The sequence below is a fragment of the Engraulis encrasicolus genome, chromosome 12 (assembly GCF_034702125.1).
Source record: "Engraulis encrasicolus isolate BLACKSEA-1 chromosome 12, IST_EnEncr_1.0, whole genome shotgun sequence".
Lineage (NCBI taxonomy): Eukaryota > Metazoa > Chordata > Actinopteri > Clupeiformes > Engraulidae > Engraulis > Engraulis encrasicolus.
In genome coordinates this window covers 47,484,905-47,502,368 of record NC_085868.1, presented here as the reverse complement: position 1 = coordinate 47,502,368, position 17,464 = coordinate 47,484,905, and the positions used below count along the sequence as shown (strand labels likewise).

The 17,464-nt window shown below is 42.2% G+C and overlaps 1 protein-coding gene across 1 annotated transcript in view; it reads right to left on the bottom strand.

Annotated features, from left to right (window-relative positions):
* gas6 (growth arrest-specific 6) overlaps window positions 1–17,464 on the bottom strand; it is a 36,845-nt gene that overhangs the window by 14,806 nt on the left and 4,575 nt on the right. Inside the window, exons 3-10 of the mRNA XM_063212311.1 lie at window positions 13,706–13,730; window positions 13,444–13,506; window positions 10,868–10,990; window positions 5,338–5,457; window positions 4,053–4,178; window positions 2,904–3,025; window positions 1,669–1,787; window positions 842–1,031 (exon numbers count right to left, since the gene is read on the bottom strand). Coding sequence (XP_063068381.1) covers window positions 842–1,031; window positions 1,669–1,787; window positions 2,904–3,025; window positions 4,053–4,178; window positions 5,338–5,457; window positions 10,868–10,990; window positions 13,444–13,506; window positions 13,706–13,730 — 888 coding nt within the window. The remainder of the gene's footprint in view (window positions 1–841; window positions 1,032–1,668; window positions 1,788–2,903; window positions 3,026–4,052; window positions 4,179–5,337; window positions 5,458–10,867; window positions 10,991–13,443; window positions 13,507–13,705; window positions 13,731–17,464) is intronic.

The window sequence follows — 17,464 nt, the reverse complement described above, 5'->3', positions numbered from 1 at the left end:
GAGAGACGGAGAGAGATAGAGAGAGAGAAAGAGAGAGAGAGGGGGGGGGCAGAGACAGAGACAGACAGAGAGAGATGACAAAAATCGATTTTAAAATCAATGTGACAAACTTAAAAACACAAGGTGAACTTGTCACTGTATTCACATCGGAAAAGAACAAATTAAGGTCTATTTCAGACGCAGGCCAAGAAAAACATAACCTCATTAAGCTACTATAAGGAAACTAATTAAAAGTACACTATTGTATGCAGTAGTTTCAAATTCATGTATATGCCCTCATGGCTCCTCTTCCTAACACTATGCTCTGTGCTCCATGGTTTACCTTCACCCATAGTTAGGAAGAGGAGTCATGAAGATAATAGCTGACCTTGACTTGTGCCACTCACATCATTGACCTCCAGACCAACAAACAAACTACTGAAACTAACTAATAAACCTATGTTGGCAAAAGTATAAACTTTTTGAATGTAGAGACGCAAAAATTGGAGGGTAAAAGGAAACCATGGAACGGACGGCATAAAGCTTGGAAGAGGAGTCATTAACCCCTTAGCGCAGCACTATGGCTGTCTGTAATGTCATAGCAATGTTGTTATGATGTAGTTAAGCATATTTAGCAAGTGAATAGGGTCGACTCGCCGGCGACCCCAGCTGCAGTAAGAGGCTACGACCTCTCTCTGACCTTGTGTCACTCCCCATCATTGACCTCCAGGCCAACAAACAAACTACCGAAACAAGTATAAACTTCTTTATGAATGTACAGTTTCAAAAATGGGGGGCGTAAAAGGAAACCATGGCGCGGTTCTGAAGTTCTGAACCTCTAGATGAAGATGACCTCTCTGACCTTGTGCCACTCCCCGTCGTTGACCTGGGGGCCACTGCTGGTGATGCGACTAACGGCTCCGTACTTCAGCTGCAGCTCCAGCTTGCCGTGGTGGATGGCCAGCACGATCCAGGAGCTGTTAAGATGGCCGCCCGCGAAGAAGATGACTCCTTCCGGGTCAAAGGTCCTCAGGTCAAACTCTGCTGTGAAGCTGCAATGCAAAAGATAAACAAAATAACACAACACCATCAAAAATAATGCATGTAGCCTCATAATGTGCTACACTATGCAGCTACCAGTGGATTGCTTCAATGAATAACTTTGCTTCAACATTATGACATTCTAACTACAATGACACTCTTAACTTATACGCATTACATCAAAAAATGGCTCAGTTGAAGCTGTAATGTATCTTCACAAAAAGCATGTTCTATAAATATGTACTGTAATATGTGATATAATGATGGATCATATGTCCTGTCAATATGTACTGTGCATGGCACAACACAGCTGTGGAAAACTTTGCCATTTCATAAAATAACTTGATGATGACATTGCAAACATTGTTCACTAAATACTTTAGAACTGAATCATTACAAATTTAGCTACAATAAATAATAATATGGGTTGTATTGTGTCATCAAATCAGTTTCTTTGTCATTTGTTTATGCCGAAACGGTTGCTTTTCACTGTCCACCCACTTCCAAGTCAAGGTCAGTAAGCTTATCAAAATACTGTTGTACGTGCAGAATATAAATGTGCTGTACTCACCCGCATTGTCCGTACATTAAACACCATATGACAATATAGACACAACAAACCAATACCAGCACGATAATGACACTCACCCCGTCTGAACTCTCCGCCTGAAGCGGAGGCGGACCACCGGCGACCCGCTGAACATGCGACCCAGATACAGGGAGCGCGAGTTGCGCTTCAGGTCCAGAGGCATACACGGCTCTATAGACTATAATGTGTGTTTGATGGGGTTGGAGGGAGAGAGGGGGAGAAAGATGAATGGATGGGAGGACAGAGAGAGAGAGAGAGAGAGAGAGAGAGAGATAGAATAAAGACAAATATTTGTCACAAAAAATGTCACACACAGTCATATTTTCTGCTGAAATAACACCTTTAAGATTTTTAATACTAGCAGTGCTGCCGAGACGGAGGTTTTTTTTTTAAGATCACAAACCGTTCTAGCATACTAATGTACTGTATGTGCACTTGACAGCCAATAATCAACAACATCACAAGCAGTATAGTATCAATACAGCCGCCACAGCTGGGCTGGTTCAGAGACACAACCGCCACTCTATGTAACTGAGGTCATCTGCACCAGTTCACTTGTAGAGAGTTACTTGTGCACAATCCCTGGTGCTGAACAAAAAGATTACGTATTATTTTCAATCCAGGTGAATCTGAGGAAGACCGAGAGGTCGAAACGTCATTGCCAATGAATGAATGAATGAATAAAAAGAAGAAAAAATAACTTAAAGAAGAAAAAATCCAAAGGAGTGTGCGAACCTTTTTTCAAAAAATACATCTGCACTAGTTTGCCACTCGGGGCTCGAACCAGCGACCTACCGGTCAACGCTCCAATTCAGCATGCGAGGCACAGCACGACACTGCTGAGCTAGAAGTCCAGACCAATAGCTCGGCAGTACCAATACCGTAAAACGCTTCGGGAGGGAGGTTTTACTAAAGTTCTGGGCCGAACTCTGCTCATTGGCATCTGTTACACCAGTGTTTCTCAAAGTGGGGCGAAATCCCCCCTCAGGTGGGCGCGAAGGATTTTTGAAGGGGGGGGCGCGTGAAGTCAGAAGGTTTTTCTTTTTTAATAATTTTCTGCTTTGCCATAAAGTCAACACATTCACTTTACAATCACAACATATTCATTAATTTATTCACTAATATTTAGAGAACATCATAGGCCATATATGTGTATATTAGGCTGTAATAAACTTTACGAAGGCCTATTTATTTGTATTTTCGTAACCATTTTGCTCGAGGGGGGCGCAGACAGACACCCTTCCTCTGAAGAGGGGAATGGCACGAAAACTTTGAGAAGCACTGTTACACCTACCTCACATGTCCTCAGGTCTTCAGACAGCTTCTTCCCTTGACGTCCATCACAGTAGCACCGAAAACTCCCAGGAGTATTCACACACTCTTCCTCGCACAGCTGAGATTCACATTCATCCACATCTAATGGCAAAAAAAGAGCACATGAAATTGAAGGTGAAAGGTATTTGTAAAGGCATAGAGTGAACACTAGGATCTACTGCATGCAGAATCTTCATTACTACTGGTACAAATCCCGATAACAGAGAGAGTAGAGAGAGAGAGAGGTTCCATTGGCCCATTGTTTCCGGGTTCTATTATTGGAGGGGAAATCCCCCTTTAGGCAGACCTAGGCAGACCTGAGGACTGTTCTATTCAATGCTAGGAGCATTATGACACGCCCCTTTGGGCAGACCGGAACCTGGTCACGTTAGATGCCCATAGAAACCTATTATGTTGGCATATCTCTATACTTAAAGATTCTCTGCCGATAAGCTCTGATGAAGTTGGGACACTTGGTAAACTTGTGTCGGTAGTGGCGATAATAACTAAGTACCATCATTTTCAAAACATTCAATTCAAACATAAGATGGAGAATGGTGGAAGGACAACATATTAACTGTTAACACTGAGCAAGATTCATGTATTAGGAGACATTTGTGCTTGAATGTGATACCTAAATGCAACATTTGTTTGGGTTTCATCAAGGACAATATGCTCAATTGAGCCTTGTTCTAAAAGTGTCATAACACCAGATAGAGGTTAAATAGTTACAAAAACTTCATCTATGAAAGTAGCGCCGTTAAAAATCTAGATCAGGCTGTACGCATTCTAACTAGATGATGCACCGGATCCAAGATCCGGTTCCGGATCCGGCAGGATAATAGGGTTTTTCCCAGGATCCGGATCCGGTTCCAGGATCCAGGATCCGGTATCCAAGGCTTTTCAGTCAAAATAGTTTGAGCCAACGTGATAAAAAGGGCCCACGTGTGTGAGTAGGCTATGTGTTTCAACCCTTTCGTAGGATCCGGTATCCGGTTCCGGATCCGGCAGGATCTTAACCAGTGGATCCGGTATCCGGCAGGATCCTAAAAATCAGGATCCGGTGCATCTCTAATTCTAACCAAGAGTCTACTGTTGTGCGTTAGATAAGAAAGCCAACTTTACTCACCCAAGCAGCTCTTAGTATTGTTGTCATACACGTATCCCTCTTCACACAGGCACTCATAGTCACCAACCAGGTTTGAACACCGCGCAGTCCCACACACATCAGGGCTCACTTCGCACTCATCCACATCTGAAGAGGTAAAGAGGGTCAGAAGTCACCATCAGCGACTAACTGGGTTCAAGTCAAACTATTTACTCCTGTCCTTTCCTGTTGCTTGCGGCCTAGTGATGCAAGGTTCGATGTCATTGATGATCAAGGTTTTTTTTTATGTCTCGCAAAAGCACAGTTTCAATATCTCTTTTTTCCCCAATCTCATTTCGAATCGGAGATGTTAAATGGGGAAAAAGACCCTGAAATGTTGCTCAGCCAAGGTTGACAGTGGGGAACCGTAATTGATTTCTCTACAATGAGTTATGATAGGCCCAGCCACTATGGACCTTACGCATCTAAGAATCCTGGTCCTAACCTACGTTGACCTTATGACTCTACAATCTCTGTCTATCTCTTCTTCCTCTGCCTTCCTGCTATTTCTGCCTCTCCTCTATACCTCTCCTTTTAAATCCATCTCTAACAATGTTTTTTCCAATTTGTTAAGCACTTTGAGTTACATGCCTTGTAAGACACAGTGCTATACAAATACAATTATTATTATTATTATTATTATTATTACAAAGGCATTGCAACACAGTCAAGAGGCCAGGAGCAGCAGGAAAGGATGGGAGGCAGCAGTAGCAGTAGCCGTAGCAGTAGCACAATAGCCATCAGGTTGAGACACCATGCAGTCCCACGCTCGTCCAGGCTCACTCCAGAGGCACACTCATCCACATCTGAAGAGGTCAGATTTGTAGTGTTGAGTCATGCTAATACTAGCAAATGAAACAGTATTGCAATCTATTTGTCTACATTTAATAACTTAATTTGTACAGACAAACTAAGGCACAATTCAGCTGAAAACGAGTCAATAGTTTGGCAGGGATACAGAATGCTAGTGATGTCTGTGAATTATGGACACAGAAAAGAATCACACAACCTTCTGAGCTACTGGTGACAGACAAGAAATTAATGGTGATTGGATATCAGATGATGCTGAGTTGGTGTAAGGTTGTGGTTTATCTTTTAACATCGCCAGGACTTACAGACAAAGCTGTTCCGCCCAGATACTACTGGATTTGTATTTGTGACAGACAAAAACCTGACAGAAATGAACTTAGGAGACAGCTGAATGTCAGATGATGATGAGTTGATGTATGGTGGTGATTTGAGATTTCTTTTCTTACGAAGGACTTACCGACACAGCTGTAGCGTCCAGATAACTGGTAACCAGGGTGACAGAAACAGTGGTGGCTACCCATGGTGTTCTGACAGTCATGGTCACACCCACCATTTTCATCAGCACACTCATCCACATCTGTCATGTGTAAACAACAACAACACACATACCATAAGTCAGCAATACAGGTCAAATATTGCAAACAAAGTAACACACATAAAATGTAGATCAACAATAATATACGCAATTATACAATGATCAATTCATCAAACCTCATTCTCTAAGGAAACACCACACACTGCAAATGACCAAGAAAGCCATCATAGCTCAGATCTTTAAAGGGGTATGCCACTATTTTGGGGCTTAATACAGTTTAAATCGTTGGCTGGGGTTTATAAAGGTGGTAAAGTGTCTTATTTTTCATGTTAAGCGTTGTCTTGCTTTAAGACAAGTTAACCCTATTCAGACTGGGCTTTTTTGGCATTCCTGGGCCTGGGGGGGGGCTCTTTTGACCCCCCCCTCAGAACTCATGAACGGAATACGGTATGACCACCAAACTTTAGGGAGATGATCTACATATGGACATCTATGAATGACATCATTTTTGTGTCATTATCTGGTATTATGACGTCATTATGACATCATTTGATTATAATGCCCAAAATCTCGCCATAATGTATTTTCCATCAAATGTAGGTACTGCACTTAAATTTTAATGATTATATGTTTCAGACAACTTTAATGCTCACAAAGCTGTCTGATGCTAATGGAAATAACAGAAAAATATGAAAAAGGAACAATAATGAGACTTAGATCAGTGATTTTCGGTCCGACATACCTGTCAGAAAACTGTTGCCATGGCAACGGCAAAAATGATAAACATAATCTTTTGGTACTAAACTGTAGCCAACAAAATTTTAGGAAAAGTCACCAAGTTTCGCAGTCATAGCTTAAGTTGTGAAGGAATTATACGACATCAAAGTTGGTGCGGGCACTTTTAGCCCCCCCCCAGTCTGGATAGGGTTAAAAGAGGGAATATGTCGCCAAGCTAGTGAAAGTCAATGGATCCGTGTAGCACAATGCCAATTTAAGCCCCAAAATAGTGGTATACCTCTTTAAAAGAAAAACAGATGTAGGAACACTGCATAACTTTAGAATACAAAATAGTATAATGCATTGACATTAAAAAAATTTAAATATGCAAGATCCTAAGTATTAATCTGATTCCTTCAATTTAACATGTTCCATAGACCTATCGCGAACAAGACAAGAACAAGAAGAGACAAATCATACATGTTCAATACATGGGTGAATATTTCTTTGCGTTTCATTGCAGACTTCCAGACTTGTGCACAATACAGTAAACCACACTAGATTCTATACCTGCTACATCTGAAACATGCTATGTGAGTCAAGACAGGTTAGCAAATACTTTTGGGTATATAGCGCAGTGTTTCTCAACTGGTGGGTCGCGACCCAAAAGTGGGTCGCGGAGGGGTCATGGGTGGGTCGCGGAGCCTTGGTGTAAAAAAAAACGTAATTCTAAAAAAAAAAAAATCCAATTTTTCCTGCAACAATTTACTACTTTTATTTTGATAGGCTAGTGAACTCTGTGTCATCTGTTGTCACAGATACAATCTGAATATTTATGCGAGATAGATGCAACGAGTCATTCGAGTCTTGGTTACACTTTGAGAATTGCATTGAATTGACTTGAACGCTTGAAAAATTGGGTCACGACCGAATGAGAGTGGAAAATGGTGGGTCCCAAGACTGTTTCAGTTGAGAACCACTGATATAGCGTACATATGTGGGGTGGTTTGGACTGTGAGAACAGCAAGCCACACTGACTATCTTGTTGGCAGCACGTGTAGTTGGTGCACGATGCAGCATAGTTGGCAAACTCACACCCTGCCAGCTGGTACAAAAATGTGAGTGCTTAGCAGGGAAAAAAAAACCTTAACAGGGGAGAGCTCGCCTCCCCTTAAGGAGAGATAGCCTCATATGAAAACAACTACTATTCCAAAAAAATATACATAAATCTTTGCAGGGAAAAGTCTGAGAAAAGCATTCGTATTGTATGTGCATTGCGCCTTATTATTCAAGGATCAAAAAAGAGCTCTATAAGAAAACATGAGATTGAAACAAATGAATAGATGACGTGTGTACATTCTGAAAAATGAAACAGAAGTTCCGAAGATCAAAAACAGCCTGCTGTATTCTGCAGGACCACATTTTTAAAACTCACCCCTACAGTTATAAACTTGACAGTATGGATAATGGAAAACAAATGACTAAATAAATGAGAACTCCCATCTTGCTCATATCTTTGATCAAACAAAAACGCTTTCAGCAGGTCTCAGCAGGGCAGCAGGCGTTTTTTGGCACGTCATATGAGCCTGTGCCGGGTTTCAGGGGCCCCCATAGTGTGAGGTCCTGCTGAGCAGACCTCAATAGAAATGTTCCCAACCTTGGCAGATGTGCGTGTGTGTGTGCGTGCATGTGTGTGTGTGTGTGTGTGTGTGTGTGTGTGTGTGTGTGTGTGTGTGTGTGTGTGTGTGTGTGTGTGTGTGTGTGTAGGAGAGAAGAGCGGGAAAGAATACCACCCGAGTCCTGCACAAGAGCCCTTATTACTAACACACTGTGAGTGGGAGTCTCTGGAGCATTTGAGAGGATTTAGGAGAGGAGAGTGGAGGATGGGGGAGGGCGGGGGGGTTTGCAGCTGTAAATCATTGGCTGAGAAATCTGTTCTTCACGCTCCCCCTGACAGCCCTGGTGATGGAGTGAAACGGCGAGAGATAGAGGCCCCTAATCGGCCTCGTTTTCAATACGGATGGACTCAGGGCGAGCAAACCGCCTCTCGCACACTATTTGACTGTCCCTCCCTCGGAGAGAGCTGACTTCTACCACCTCAGTGCCAATACACAGCAGGACCTGCTTGTCATGGCAGCTTTTTTTTTTTTAAACTGGAGGTCAATGCACTTCAGGCCGTGATTGCTGAGATAAGAGTAGAGGTTGAGTTTATGCCTCTAAAGCGTGACAGGGACAGATTCAAGACGACCTATGCTACTACAATATTGATAGAGATCTTAGGGCTATGTGTGACTTGGTTAAGTCCAGTGGATGTAAAGAATGATGTACCTTATTGACAGTGTAAAAAGGTTTTTCATTGCCTTGTTAAGTAATATATGTCTACATGCATTCCAGAACATATGAAAAGCGTTAGACATTCTAGAACATCCCTTTCACAGTAGCCACTGACCATCTCACCTCCTACTACAGTGCCTCCCAACTTTGGTCTCTGACCCCATTTTGACATCCCAAATTTCTGGAAACATTATTCTCGCCATTTCTGAAAGTGAAGCCCATGATGTTTCACCACTGGAACGTTGTAATAGTCACTGAAAAAACGTTACTATCATGGTACTACACCACAATGGCAGTGCACAGGGCCTTTAGTAATATATTACGACTTGGTCATTGCTATTTTATAACAGGGGTAGTGTTATGGTTATGATGTTTTTTTAAACAGAATATCAATTAGTTATTATATTATATAACTTCTATCAGTAATATTTATCACTATTCTTTTTTCCCCACTAGACATTTCAGCCGACCCCATTGGAATTCCAGAAAAAATCCTGCCCTACGGCGAGTGAAATGCAGCAGTTTTGGTGAAGATCAAAGCGGAACTGCGGAAGTTTGCGTTCCGAGCTGTGCTCCTTCAGGCTGTGGAAGCAGTGTGCCAACTTTTTAGAACTTTTCCCCCGACCAGAAGAAATGCACAAGTGATTTGTTTTTAATCAGATTCTAGCTACATTTACACCGTAATTTGCTTCGGGATTAAAAAAGTATCTCCACTCCTTAAAACACAGAGAACCACCGTTTACGTTGCTCAGCCCATTTCACTTCTGACAAGTTTTACAAACCTGGAACAACATCAAGCTGGTTTTTCTTGGCAGTTTTCCTTTGCTATTTAGCAGAACAGCTCCGCTGCAGCTTTGATACCACATAAATCTCAACTACCATTACACACTGGGCAATGACCGTGGCCAATCAGCGTCAAGTGCTTACATTCCATGATGAGGTTGCCAGTTAAGCTCGAGAGGATGCTAAGTAGGCACAAAAACCACTGCAAGTCATTTTGGTTTGGCCTTGGTGTTAGGAGTTAAATTCCTTTTCTGTTAATATATCATGCAGTTGTAGCTTTACTTCATCAAATAATGCAACACATAGTGTGGACTGACGTCTAATTAGCCCTAATAATTAGGCTAAAGGTAGGGTATGTAGAGTTTTTAGCTATTTATTTCCAATTCATGCTCATTCCACCACCATCAAAGTATTCATTATGAATTGGAAAATTACACTTTAAATACATTAAAAGGTGGATCTTCTACATGTCCGCCATAATGAATTTCCAATCATGGGCCATTCTAGCTGCAAAACTTAGTAAATTCTAGCTGTACTAGTAAATATTAGATTATCACTTGGCAGTATTCATGAGAAAAAAACAATTTGGGAAAAGGAAGCACAGTTGCAATGATCAGCATAGTTGCAGTACCTACTCCAGTCTGGCCGTACGCACATACCCTACCTTTGAAGTCATTGTTATTGTTTTGAATTGAATTGCAGTCAATAAATGCAGTACTGACAATGAGCAGAGTATGCTAAAGCACAGTATACGTAAACCAGCAATGTAAGCAGGGCGATGGTTATGTTATACCATACTGATTCCGTCAATATTGAAAGATGATGCAGCTCTTCACAGCTAAGGGAAGTAGTTACGTTACGTGCTCACATGTTAATGGGAAGTTCATGTTTAACCCCTTAGCGCAGCACTATGGCTCTCTGTAATGTCATAGTAATGTTGTTATGATGTAGTTAAGTATTTTCAGCCAGTGAATAGGGTCGCCGGCGACCCCAGCTGAAGTAAGAGGCTACAACCTACAACCATGCAGAAATGTGTAACTTCCGACTTACCAAGGAAAGCCCCAAGTGATTGAAAAGGCTTGTCAGCAGTTTTAAAGGATGTTGATATTGATATTGTTCAACACACTTGTGGTATTATGCGATCACAGTCAAATAAGTTATTACCATAATGCAAAATTGTGGCAGTCTTGTGGTCATTGAAGTAGTTAACCACTGAGCAGCCACAACCCCTCATTCACTCAGTCTCATTCACTTCACATTGGGCAGAGACAGGAGAAACAGATGGGAGGATTCCTACTGTACCTCTGAAGCAGACATTGGAACTTAAGTACATAACTACTACACCTGTTATTTTATCATTTCTGTTTCAGCGGATGTGTATCCCTACATGCCCAATAGAAAGGTACAAGAGAGAAGAGACAGGAAATGGAGGAAGAGAGACGAGAGAAACGAGAGAGAAACAAGAGAGAGAGCGAGAGAGAGAAACAAGAGAGAGAGAGAGAGAGAGAGAGAGAGAGAGAGAGAGAGAGAGAGAAGAGACAGGAAATGGAGGAAGAGAGACGAGAGAAACAAGAGAGAGAGAGAGAGAGAGAGAGAGAGAGAGAGAGAGAGAGCCCACCTTGGTCACACTTCTGTCCACTCCATCCTGTGAAACAGTGGCATTTGAACTCTCCCTTCCTGTCCTCACACCGCACCGTCCCTCTGGGGTTACAGGGCGATGGGGAACACTGGTCCGGAATATCTGGAAATGACAAAAACAAAGGAGAAGTAATTTTTATTACATTACACTGAGCAGCCAGGTACTTTTATATCAAAGCCAGTTACAGTTATTCAGGGACAGAATGCGGTGCATTTCCTCGGAGTCATGTGGTATCACTCGCTTTGCTAAAGGGCACTTCAGGATGAGCGTGCAGTGCAGTGGCAGAACAATTGCACACAGGGCCCCGGGGCAAAGCATTGACAGGTCCCTCCGTACGGCCTGCCAAGTTCACCATAGAACCCCCACCACCAACACCAGAGGGCCCTGGACCCCAGGGGCAAACGCCCTGCTCGCCCACCCTATAGCTCCGCCCCTGATTCAGTATATGAGATTCAGAACATGGTCAGTCATGGGTGAGCGGTTAGGGCGTCAGACTTGCATCCCAGAGGTTGCCGGTTCGACTCCCGACCCGCCAGGTTGGTGGGGGGAGTAATCAACCAGTGCTCTCCCCCATCCTCCTCCATGACTGAGGTACCCTGAGCATGGTACCGTCCCACCGCACTGCTCCCCATGGGGCGCCACTGAGGGCTGCCCCCTTGCACGGGTGAGGCATAAATGCAATTTCGTTGTGTGCAGTGTGCAGTGTTCACTTGTGTGCTGTGGAGTGCTGTGTCACAATGACAATGGGAGTTGGAGTTTCCCAATGGGCTTTCTTTCTTTCTTCTTAAAACTATCGTATGTAGATGATCATCATCACTGCTTTGAGCACCTGGGCGCAAATAGCATAGTTAGAGTAGGGACCCTTACAAGTAAGTGTGACTTGTTATACCTACTGTATGTGCATATCTGAGAATGACAAAATGTAAATTATTTCATTACATTACACTGAGCAGATGCTTTCATGTCAAAATGACAGAGTCACTGCAGTGCAGTTCCTCCGTGCCATGTGGGGTCACATACGGCACCTTTGCTTAAGGGCATTTGAGGACGAGTGTGCACAGGAGACAGTCTCTATTCCTACTACGGGTATACATTATTCAGCATATCAAGTACGAGGCTCAGCAGCACGAACGTGGCTTTGTGCCACCCGGGTGCAAACAGCATGGTTAGAGTTGGGGACACCAAAGTGTGAATCACAATGGTGACTTCTTACATCTATGTGCAAATAGCATTTTGGATTAGCAACTCCCAGGTGGCTGACCCTGCTGTGCTAACGTGTTGTTAAGCTCCACACTGCCTATTAACACCGTCTGTGGAAAAAAACCCAATTGTGACTATTTAGACCACTGTAAACAACTGTAACTGTAACTGACAACAACTGTAAACTGCTCCTATTTCAACCTGCTGATCACGCCTTTGATCAAAGATCTTCAAATTAAAAGAACAAAAGCTAGCTAGTATCCATAGTTTAAATTCATTCCAAACACCTCTTCCAGTAGATGGGACATGGCATTTGGTAATTGTCTGTAATCGGTCCCAACAGGTACTTAACCCATTGATGCCTATGGCACCTGGAAAAAAGGGTGCTGAATGCCTGAGCCTTTTTTAAGAAAAGCTGCCCTCAGCCTATAAAAACCTAAATATCTCAGCCTCTGAAGCACATAAAAACGTGCAATAAGTTGCATTGTAACACTAAGACACTCATCTGTCATTAGAATGTGTTCATTCATCTGAAACAAACAAAGATGTTTAATTTGGTTGTCTCAAATGTCATGAGCCTGAATGTTGCTTAATGCAGCTCGAGGCGCCAGGGCCAATGTTGCGCAACGCAACATCCAGCATCAATGGGTTAATACATTACACTGTATTACACTTAGATGATGCGTGTACCCAAAGCAACTTCAGGTTATTTAGATTGGAGTATTGGTTACAGTCCCTGGAGCAATGTCAGGTGAGGTGCCTTGCTCAAGGGCACTTCACTTCAGCCTTGGATGGATGGCATGCGATTTGATCCGGCAGCCTTCACCTGGAGAATGTCATCTACACAGGCTTTCTTCAAATAAGTTTACGGTCAGCATCATTTACCAAGTAATAGTGATTGGGTAAAAATACAGTAGAAAGCACGCAGTTAGTGTCCACTCACAAATTAGAGGAAAATTGCAAGAAAAGAAAAGATTGCAAGAAAATGTCAGCGTAGGGGTTTGTGATGGTCTGAACAAAGAGAAATGATGTGAAAGCGCTTTCATGCACCAGGCTACCAGAACAACTCTTTACGGTCATAAAAAGATTTCGTTTCATCACCCAAAATGTAACACTTTACCTAGACACACCCTTCAAAGACCTTAAAACTCCACTTGGACTGCAGTTCAAAAGACTGAGACTAATGGCCATCACTGTGTTATAACCACGCTCAACATTTTTTCCCCTGCTGAATCAGTCCGGTGCAATTGAGGAGGCATCAAAACCTATTTATAGACTTAACAGAGAGAGAGAGAGAGAGAGAGTGAGCGAGAGAGAGATAGAAAGAGAGAGACACTGGTGTCAGGTAGACTTACTGTGGACGCAGGTAATAAGGTCTTGCTTCTTTGCTTCTCCATCCCCAAATTTCTCCACACATGCTGGACAAAAGCAAAAAGCAAAATGTTAATTACAAATAGCATTGACTACATAGACATACTAGTATGCATAACATACTACCATACTATATTACTATACCATACTGTGGATGTTAAAAGCATACACCTAACTTAAAAAGGTGTTGTGAGACTAAAAAACATCAAAGAAATGATGAGAGTTAAAGACTGCAGGATGACTCACCCATGTACTTGGGGTAAAAGTACTCCTGGGGGAAAAAAAAGAAGAGGAAGAAACAGGAATGAATGAAAAAGAAAGAGAAGCTGCCTCCCTCACTAATGATGCTCACATCCATTCACACAGAGTGAGAGTGTGGGCGTGTGGTGGACTGGACTGTGTGTGCGCTGACTCTCTATCTGCAGTGCAGTCAAGTTAGCAAAGTGGTCCATGAGGGTCAATGGGCCTGCAGATTAACTTTTAATGCACATTCATTCATCTCCATAACATGACACAAACGGTTCACATCACTGCCAAGATTTACAGTAACACAAATGCACAGATGGAAGTCAACAGCGCTGCATTTAAAAAAACGACTAAATCGTTTCCAATGCAGTTATACGTATGATGCAACAGTTCAGCAATAAACTACATATTTTTTAGTGGCATGACTCTTCAGTTTCAAAGACACCCGTTACCCTATATCCAGTCTGGATATATTTAGATGGTTCATTCACAGCCAGCATAAACTGAAGGTCATGTTGTGCAGCTGGAACAAAGTCATATACAATACTATATGTTATATGTGGACAGAGCCACATATCATACGAGAAAATCGTATATGGAAAAAGTATAAGCGCATGCAGTCATACATTCATGTATACGATCTCACCTTCATTGGTGCAACAGTGATTTGAAATTATACATGTCTGAATATTTACATACAACACCAGGGGGATAATTAGGGGCCAAGCAGTGGTGCTGCGAAGGCGCCTATAGTGATCATTGTTTTTCCCAGAATGCTATTTTTTTCTCTATAGGCAGCTAAGGGTTCACCACATGCTGATGAGTGGCAAGGGGGTCAACATATTTTTGATTCATGCTTGTTTAGCTGCACAGCGGTAGCAGCAAATCATTGCTGTACACACCTAGTCTAAGCAGAGTAGCTTTTTGATCCTTCCATGTTGGCTGTGTGCGAGGCAGACAGAATTCACCAAGCGTTGGCACTGTTCGCTCACTAATGAGAGAAGTAAGCTAGATTTAGACCGCAGTACAATACATATGCTGATTTCAATGTTACCAACATTAGGCACATTACTAACAGTATGTTGGCTGCAGTGCACACAGATTATGATCATGGCCATATTAAAACATGATACCTGTAGGGCAGGTGTCACCAACGTGGTGCCCGCGGGCACCAGGTAGCCCTCCAAGACCTTCTGAGGTGCCCACCAAGGATGTTAATAAACAATGACGACTACCAGATTTTAGTCACAGTTAATGCTTTTCTTGATTTAAATATGGGATTATTTATTCTTCATAACCTATAAACAAATTATCATTCAATAATAGTGTGATTTGAGAATGATGCCAAGACATCAGTAGATGATTTTGAACAAAAGTAGCCCTCGGGTAGCCCTCAGTAGCCCTCGGGTAGTCCTTGGTAGCCCTCATACTCAGAAAGGTTGGGGACCCCTGCTGTAGGGCCTACTGCATGCACATGGATCCCCTCTGCTGTTTACCGATTGGGTTATCTGCTCTCAAACAGCTAATGTCAAATTACAGTGCGTATAATAACTACCAGATTTTACATTTGCAACCAGATTTGGTTGTTTTCTGAACCAGCATGCTGGAAATATGAAATTGTAGGGATGCACCAATTGATCATCTGGTTACTTGTGGTATATCATTAAAGGCATTCTGGCATTTTCGGCTTACTACTGTGCACTGTACTGTGATTATGTTGGCTTGAGGTGTCTGATATTAGTGAACCTCTAGTGAACCTCTACAACGCTGCATCCTGACTCGTTCAAAAATTCTCAAAAGGTCTTGTTATGCATGACCATACCAAGGATTACCACGCGAGGGCATACTGCCACTAGGGCATTCGATGTAACCTAGGCAACCTTTAGTTTGATAATAAACCACCATTGAACCAGTAAGAAGTGGTCCGTGTTGCTATATGTGTCCGGTGATATTGATTACTGGGTCATTCCACGCCAAATCAACAAGAGCCCCCGCACTTAGGTCTCAAAAAATTCTGAAAATATTACCAAGTGTACCCGTGGTACTTAAGAGAAACACTGTAAAATTATTTGAATGAAAGATGTATACTCTCCGTGTTACAGCCAATTTTACTGGGGGAGGGGGGTGCCCATTTTGTTCACACTATTTTTTTTGTCAAAGTTCACAAGCCCGTAGCTCAATAACTAAACCATGTAGGAAGTTCACATTTGGCATGCTGGTACATAGATAGGAATAATTTGTTGCTAAACTGTCAGTTTTGGTCTGTATGATCCTGCATCGTCATAGCATTCCCTCAAAGATGATACAAATTGTACTGGAGTTTTCGCCTGTGCTCTGTTTAGGCATTCAGAAGACATATTTGTGCCCAACATAGCCTCTTGATTTTTTCCCCTTGTAGAGACAAGTGGGAACACTCTCATATAAAGCTATAAATAGAAAGGAAATCCCATCAGTGTTTGACCAGAAGACCTCACAAGTCTGACAAATCATTTTGGGTGTCATTTTCAGAGCTCCAGAACCCCTTGTGGGATTGTCCACAGATTTTTATTTTATTTTTTTCTTCATTCTCCATGAATTCTTCTTTTTAAAAATGCCAATGAGACTTGTCTTATGGGATGTTTTCTTTTATAATTTCCAACCTGAACATGGGCAACATGCACATTGAGAGCAATATGTTTTCTATGCGTTTCTTCCGCTGCCATCTGCTGGTCAAAAAAAGTAACAACATGACTCTTTGTGCCTTACCTACTGTCTCTTTTGGTGTGCGAACTTGCTCCCACATTGAACGCTCCTGAAATCATTGAAATTGAAAGAGATACCTGCACCCCTGCACAGGGACTCTCGGGTGATCATGTCCGGTCAAAATTTGCATTTGATTATTTAGTATTTACATTAAATGTTATCGAAATCATGTTGCTCTCTTTTTGCATTTTGCCCATGTTCAGGGTGGAAATTAAAAAAGAAAACATCACATAAGACAAGTCTCAATGGCATTTTTAAAAAGAAGACTTCATGGAGAATGAAGAAAAAAATAAAATAAAAATCTGTGGACAATCCCACAAGGGGTTCTGGAGCTCTGAAAATGACACCCAAAATGATTTGTCAGACTTGTGAGGTCTTCTGGTCAAACACTGATGGGGCTTCCTTTCTATTTATAGCTTTTTATGAGAGTGTTCCTACTTGTCTCTACAAGGGGAAAAAATCAAGAGGCTATGTTGGGCACAAATATGTCTTCTGAAGGCCTAAACAGAGCACAGCCAAAAACTCCAGTACAATTTGTATCATCTTTGAGGGAATGCTATGACGATGCAGGATCATACAGACCAAAACTGACAGTTTAGCAACAAATTATTCCTATATATGTACCAGCATGCCAAATGTGAACTTCCTACATGGTTTAGTTATTGAGCTACGGGCTTGTGAACTTTGACATAAAAAAGAGTGTGAACAAAATGGGCACCCCCCTCCCCCAGTAAAATTGGCTGTAACACGGAGAGTATACATCTTTCATTCAAATAAATTTACAGTGTTTCTCTTAAGTACCACGGGTACACTTGGTAATATTTTCAGAATTTTTTGAGACCTACATGCGCGGGCTCTTGTTGATTTGGCGTGGAATGACCCTACTAGAAGGTACTAAAAAGGAGCGACACAACATAAATCGGCGACGAGTCGTGTATTTCGGAGTCGTTTTCTCAACAGGTCTGTTTCCAAATCGTTTGTCAAAATGGGCTCATCCTGTAACTCAGTTCCTCAATT